At 43.6% G+C, this 7,763-nt stretch overlaps 1 protein-coding gene across 4 annotated transcripts in view; it reads right to left on the bottom strand.

Annotated features, from left to right (window-relative positions):
- Window positions 1-7,763, bottom strand: part of LOC147029241 (polycystin-1-like protein 1) — a 176,891-nt gene that overhangs the window by 5,891 nt on the left and 163,237 nt on the right. For all 4 annotated transcript variants that reach the window (XM_085876418.1, XM_085876417.1, XM_085876414.1 and 1 more), the window contains 2 exons: window positions 780-914; window positions 430-657 (listed from right to left, as the gene is read on the bottom strand). In XM_085876418.1, the coding sequence (XP_085732544.1) occupies window positions 430-657; window positions 780-914 (363 nt within the window). The remainder of the gene's footprint in view (window positions 1-429; window positions 658-779; window positions 915-7,763) is intronic.

Raw genomic sequence — 7,763 nt, 5'->3', positions numbered from 1 at the left:
CAACGATGACAATTGATAGAGAGAGTGCCTTTGCAACACATAAGTAATTATCGACAACATCGATGAATGGTTTCTGCTTCCTGCATTGTGATTTATTTAACGTCCTCGATTTCTCACGTACAAAACCCACAAGTGTGACATTCTTCCCACACTCGCTCTGCACACAAAGAACATATAGATTCCCCCTTTTTGTGGACTGAACGAGGAAGTCGATGCATCATATATTATTCAGTTGTGAGGACCTCCTGTTAACTAGTTGAAGCAACAGGTTAAACTGCCTCAGGAAGAATGCCAACCTTTCCCAAATTCCTTTACACCTGCTTTCCTCTCTCCACCTTCCCACATCATTATTGGCAACCACATGATATACATTTATCAAATATCAAACAGCAGCTTGGAGGTAGGATGGTAGTTGTTGGTTGCACTCACTGTTCCAGCCCAGATGGATGTGACAATTATCAAATGAAACGTTATGAATACACTTGGATGAGAAACATCGGAGATTTGGAAACATCCTTGAAGCCTGCCATGTAACAATGGGTTCAGCATTCCTTGAAACAATGACAGTATCGCCTCGAATAGCCCACGCTGACTGGAGCCCATTGATGATAGGTGTTCCATACTCAAATAGGCCAGAGTCGTAAATGGAAGAACGAGCTGAAAATAAAACAATGCAAACGGAATGATGGTCGTCATAAGAAAATAAACACCTTGATGGCATTTTGACAGCAAATTAAATCTGAAAAGCAAGTTGGTGACGCGAAGGTTTTTACGCTGACCAGCACAGGCAAAAGTCCATGGCATGCTGTGAAGATTCCATCCACAATGGAGGTCGTCGGAGCAAATATGCGAAGTAGGCCGATGCCTTTTAGAAGCAGCAGGAAAACAAGGAGCATTCCCAAATCCTGAGATATCTGCTCAACCACAATAACAAATCAGCAAATAGTCGTCAAAATATGAGGAAATTGCTGCATACGACCCCCCCTCCTCCCTACCCCCCAAAAAAAACACATGCAAGAAAACATTTTATGGTATTTTTCTTTTCTCGCAAGTCTACAAAATAACACATCAAAAGTTGCAAAAAATTGGACCAAAAGAAAGAGTCTAGATATGAGGTTCGAAAAAGATGGCAGCCAATGTTAAGGCATGTCTGATATCTACTCATATCTGGTGAATTGAACACTTTCCAACCACTTTAAAGTTAATTTTTGGGGGATAATATGACTTTCAGTGAGCTAAATCTGTTGGGGGGGGGGCATAGGAGTAACTGATGAATGGGAGTGGCCTGAAGACGTCATGGAGACGATTTACGGTGAAAACGCTGCGGTGCACATGACGAATGAAAAATCTGTGCAGCACGCATTTCGGGGACACCTCCTTGTTTGTCAGCGTCTGATGCACCAGATGGCAACTCAAGTCACTGCAGATGAGCCAGGACTTGAGATCCTTGCGCAAGAACTTGACAGACAATATACTATGTTAGATATGAGTGAAATAGGCTTGGAAACATCACTCAAAAAAGTGATTGTATCAAACGGATTTCCTATACACTAGTTTCCAAAAAGTCTGAATTATCGAATCGTTCAAAAACGAGCAAACTTTGGCTGAACTATCTGCAAATGTTTGGAGCAGCCCGGGAACTTGTTGAAGCCGATTGCACCGGGTCGTGGCAAATGCACATCCACACTATATCTGACTGCTTACCGATATTTGCTGCTGCTGGACATCCAAACTATCTAAAGTCTGTTTATCTTTACCGACAGAAGATGCAGGCATTAGAAACTGAAAACTCTACAGTATTTCCAAAATTCAGAAATGGATTCCATGTGATCCGACGCACCAACCAATACTGGGCTGACCTTGGATCAGAGTTGGTGATCGAACAGATCCTAATGCGGTCCCTCAAAAGTACAGGGGGGCTGACAAGAGGAAGTTGAATGACAACATCAACGAGCTGTTTGGACAATGTCTTCTCCTGTATCCTCCGCCTTCAACTCCGCCATGCAGGAATTCTGTCGATCCGTAAACACGAGTGAATAGCACAAAGAGGCATCTGCATCACGAATGGACAAGGACAGAATGGACTTGGCCAAAATTGCCACAAAGCTTGAACAGCATTCTCCATTTTCATACGAGGTGACCCTTCGCAACATTTTCACAGGGATAAATGCTGACGACGATGTCAATGTGCAGGACCTTTTCATTGTTGGCAGAAACACAGTGAAGAAAATGGAAGGACAATCTGTCTTCTCACATTCGCACAAACGAAACATTGCAGTGAGGACACCAGCATCAGCCCGGGCTGCCAAGGTCACCAAGGATCGAACCATTGATCCAGCACCGTTATTTCAGAGGTTCCTTGTGGTATCCCAGTCGGGAAATCTGTGCCGAGATGAGGAAGTGAAATATGAACTTTCCTCATCTCCTCCATCCTTTTTTGAAGCAAAGAATCATATGCGGAAGCCAGAAAAAGCACAACTTCTGGACGCTATAAGATGGCATGTTACTTCATCAGAAGATGCTGTTCTTCAGTCCATTCCAAAGACTGATCGCAACGTTCTAGATGGTGGTTCACTTCTACGTCGACTGAAATGGAGCGAAGGCAGCACCTACAGCTCAATTGCCGACTCCGGTGCATCTTTCACGCCACACCGGAATGGCAATGCCACCGTTGGCTTTGATGGATATGATGGAGGACCAAGTACAAAGGACAATACGCATCAGCGATGAAGTCAAACTCTTGCTTCAAAATAGGTCAACATATTGGATACAACAACATTCGTTGGGAGAAAGGAAGATTTCCTCTCAAATGATACGAACAAACAGGCCCTCATCCACTTGATCTCTGAATGCTTGCGGCAGAAAGGCTGTCATATCATCTAAGCTTATGGCAATGCAGACTTGGACATAGTGAAAGCATCCGTCACAATGACATCCTACAATTCAACAACCCTAATCAGAGAAGACACAGATCTGCTGGCATTGCTGCTGTATCATGCAACTACGAAGGACTTCAAGGACATGCACTTTCAATCAGACAATGAGAAATCAAATGTTTATAATATCAAAGTTCTGAAACGGTTGCTTGGTGACTGCTCTGATCTATTGCTTGACCATGCCTTCTCCGGATGCGACACCACTTTGAGAATCTTTGGGGTGGGGAAGAAATCTGTTTTCCAAAAATGTTATCAACGGTGAATCTGTCTTGCGTGCCTGTTCACTGGTCTTTTGCGCACCAAGGGTAAATCAATTTACTGTAGAAACCACTGGTTGGAAGGCGATGGTGTCCTTGTTTTACTGGACCCAATCTGACTCTTCAGCAACAAAATGCTACAAGTTCCTGCGCAAGCAAGTGGTCGCAGCAAAGACCTTGACGCCCGAAAGACTGCCTCCAACAACCTCGGCCACAAACCTCACTCTCGGCAGATGTACCTGCAAGTCATGGTTTGGATGGACAAGGAAGACGGCATGGACCCCAATGAATGGGGCTGGTATGTGCAAGGGGAGAAGCTTATTCCACTCATGATGCATAATAGTCTGATATTTCAGATCAATTGTTCAAATTTGCATAAAAGCACCAAAATTTGTAAACATGTAGAATAATGTATTCTGAACAATTCTAGATATGGAGCCACCCGAGATTGTGCCTTGGTCAGCTTCGGCGACCATTTTCCAAAATGGCCACAATTCTACTTTGGCGAAATTGGCTATATGCTCTTATTTTCTTAATGTTTTGGTGGTAGATATAAGGAAAGTATAAAATTCAGTAAATTGACCATGAAAAGGCGTATTCAAATATTATGAGCCAGTATTTTAGGTAAAAAAGCCATTATTTGATTTGTAAATTGCTGCTCTCCTGAAACTTTTCGCTGAAAAGTACCCATTATTGCCTGGAGAACAAGAGGCAAATGATATTCATCACATTCAATGGGTTTGGAATCAACAAAAATTGCATTATAGATTACATACTTTACTCTATTTTGAAAAGGGAACTGATAATCGTGATAATGACAAACTCAGAAAATGTAGTCAAATTAATGCACACTTCACTTTGAAGCGGCTACGGTTTACTGTCTACGACCATTCTACCAGGACACATGGTACACACATACATCAGTCTAGTAGAATATGAGTTTCTGAGCTCAAGTGTACTGGCTCTGGATCAAGAAGTCAACACTTTTAAAAGCAATGCGACTTTGCATTTGCACATTCTAAGCTCGGCCGATATCTCAGTCTGTGTCTACTGCGTCTGTCTACTGGCATTGGCATTCTCCTTCACAAGCACACAGTCCAGTGCATTGCAGATTAGCCTTCTTGCATTTGCCGCGGTTTCTACAGCCTTTTTTGCAGCCTCACGACACCAGCTCGAAGCAGCTTTTTGAAGCCTCAGGGAGTGTGGTCCAGAGCGGTTCGTAGGACCCATCCTCTGTTTGCCGCCAGCCCCAGCTTGTTGGTGATGAAAGCATGGGTTGAGGGACCGAGATCTGCCCCCAGACATAGCCACCCTGGAAGACTGATCTCTTCACATGCTGTTCCAAAGTATCGTAGGTAGGTGGGATGTGCTGGACGGAGTTCCTCTTGGCGAAGAGTTTCTTTCTGGCCTCGTTGACGTCCGTATATGGAGCACCACAAACGCCTGCAGTCATAGAGGAGCACCACAAACCTTTCAATGCAGTGCATTGTGTCATCCTGGATGTTGACTGGCGTGGTGGTCAGGGTTACAAGAGAATCTGTCAGTTCTGGAAACGAGTTCCATGTGGCCCAGGCAGATTTCTTCCCATGCCCCACGAATGCTGATACCGTGTCACATCCGGTCATGGCGTGGAAGACAGGGAGGGCACGTGCCTTCTGTGGACTGAGGGAGGCAGCTATTTCATGGGCAGGGATGTCGCGGTAGTTCTTGCCCATCCCAAAGGCAATCCAGAGTTCATCCACGCATGATAGCGCCTGGGCTACCATCACCGCCAAGACGACGACGTCGGTGTCTACGGTTCGAACTTGAATCCGACGGTGGTCATGTTCTGCAGCATGGGCCACATGTAGCATGATGCGAGTGTCCACCTCTTCTTGACCGCATGGAGCTCTCTTCTTGAGCCAGAGAGCTTTCATCTGACCATTTCATCTTTCATCAGAGCCATAAAAATTATCATTTTCCCCCAATACAATGGTTGGAAATATAATAAATCAACACAAATGACATTTGTATTGTTTTCCTTTGTAAATGCACATCACATGGAGTATTTATCACCTCTGAGAAAACTACAAAGAGAATAACAATGACAGATATCCCATGTTGTTAAAGTAGAATGGCGGCCATTTTGGAAAATGGCCGCCAAAGCTAACCAAGGCAAAATCTCGAGTGGCTCCATATCCAGAATTGTTCAGAATACATTAGTCAACATATGTACCAATTTTGGTGCTTTTCTGAAAGGTCGAACAATTGGTTTGCAATGCTGCAGTACTATAATAGCCCTGTACCAGACAGTTGGCTCAAAATGATCCACTACAACTGCACTACAGGATGCAGCAGACTGAAATGTCGCTGAAAAAAACACGGCCTTGAATGCACCAGAGCTTGTGGACCTTGCCAAGAAGGCAACTGTGGGAACGTGGCCACTGAGCCAGTTTCAGATGATGACCATGAAGACTAAATATTCAGGGAAGGTACGTTGGAACATGCGCTCGACAGATCGAAACTAATTTCTCGAGGGTAGACTACATAACTTTTGGTATTTCAGAGTATTTTAGTATTTTTTACTGATGCCATATTTAGACCCTTTCTGGTAGTCCATTTTTTGGTAACTTTTAATATGTTGTTCTGTAGACCAAGTAAAAACAAAAGAATACCAGAAAACGTTTTCTTGCATTTTTTGGGGGGGTCATGTGAAATATTGATCCTACTAAAATGTAAATAATGGTCTGACAATGTAAATGATAGCTAAGCATTTAAGTTTCACCAACAATTGCAATCGTATTTTCGAGGCCTAGAAATAGTGTTGCATGGATGGCCGCACGTCAACCACTGAGTCACAGCTGGCATAGAGACCAAACAAGCCAAGGTTATTTTCCTCGAAGATGGCTGGCTGAAGGAAGAATCAAATATGGAACACCCGAACAGTGGTGGGTGCTCCACAGACAATGTTGAAGCATGCTCATTATCTCTCTAATTATCCAAATTTAATTCATCTCCAGAGATTAGTGTGTGTGTGTGTGTGTGTGTCTTCTCCAGAACTCCAAAACATTGAAACCTCACAGTCTGAAACTTTGCATGCACACCAAGGGAACTCCAAGGGAGTGCATGAGTGAAGATTGGGTGTTTGGATTAATTAAAACACCCCTTCTGAAGATAATTAACATCCTTATTTAATTATATCCTTTATCAAGGCTCATCTTTGGTTGCCTCGCTATCCCTCGTAAGGGTCTTATTTCGCCATTTTACGGCCTGCTCAACAATGCCTTAACTTGGAACAGGCCGGAGCGGGTTCTTAACGATAAAGCGCTCAAATTGTTTTTTGTTTTTTTTCCACTTTCTTCACTCATATCATCGAATGCCTCATCTTCATACCTGCAAATCACTGTATTCATCGCAATGCTTATAAACATCCGAAGACACCAGTGTTCATGACTATTTCATTTCCACACATGTAATAAGCTCGAGAATCTCTAAATCTGAGCCAAATTTCAAACTTTAAACTGTGGAATTGACCTTCGCAGTAGTTCTGACTGCTAAAGTGTTCATTTGTCCAATATGGATGTTTTTTGACATTCTGGGCATCTCCGGGCGGTGTTTGTGATAAACACTGTCCGGATTTGTGTTTGTCTCCGACTGTGTCCAGATAGTGTTTAGTATGACCCAGCCAGCCATTCCTTATCAACCATTTCATTGGAGTGCTTGCTTGAGTGCTTCTTCGTGGTGGGCGGAATATATTCCAAAGCACTCACTTCCAACCACGGAATCAAAAGGAATCGAGTGGTGAAGAGTAATTCCTACTTCAGAGATAGAAGCATTTATTTCATGGAAAAGGTTTTCTTCCCTGTTGGGCATGTTCCAATCCATCATTTTCTACACATGGCCAGGTAACGTATTAATTGAAAAGTTGCACGCCCTTGGGGCGTGCTACATTTGCAATGTAGCAGCAAAAGCAAGTCACTTGCAAATGAAACACGTCCCAAGTGCGTGTTCCATTTAAATAAATAGCAAGGCATTTATAGTTGGCTGGTAAAGCATGCTGATTGCTTTGCTGATGAACGGTTAGGCAATACATCAACTGATAAAGGTTTAACATGTCATTCAAAAGGTCCAGTCGGTCAGTTTGGAACTATTTCTGGAAGGTGAAAGAAGATGCCCGAAAGTTGCATGCTCACTCTGGTCAATAGACATTGCTCATCACTGTAATATGTCCAATATGTAAAAACATTTGAAAACCAAATACTCGAGGGGAATACCGATAAGTGAAGGTTGAGAATGCAGATTCAAAGAAAGCAAAGTCTGCAACAGAAACAAGTTCGCTTTCGCAAACGATGAATCAAAGCATTTGCCCTGGTATGCTGCTCTCCCTTCGAACAACCTTCATCACTCCCCCACCCCTCCTCCCCTCCTTCCTCGCTTCCTCATCCCTCCTCTCTCCTCTCACTTTCCCCCTCCCCCTCCCCCTCCTTGTTCTCCATTCCCCCCTCTCTGTCCCTCTCTCACTTTCCCCTCTTTTTCTCCCCCTCAACCTCTCTTAGTATTCACATCAGCAAAGCGACAGGTGGTTTGTAAT

This window comes from Eptatretus burgeri, chromosome 4, assembly GCF_056783735.1.
Source record: "Eptatretus burgeri isolate ZD-2024b chromosome 4, Ebu_testis_v1, whole genome shotgun sequence".
NCBI lineage: Eukaryota > Metazoa > Chordata > Myxini > Myxiniformes > Myxinidae > Eptatretus > Eptatretus burgeri.
The sequence above is the reverse complement of the archived record's forward strand: the minus strand, read 5'-3'. Positions and strand labels throughout refer to the sequence as shown.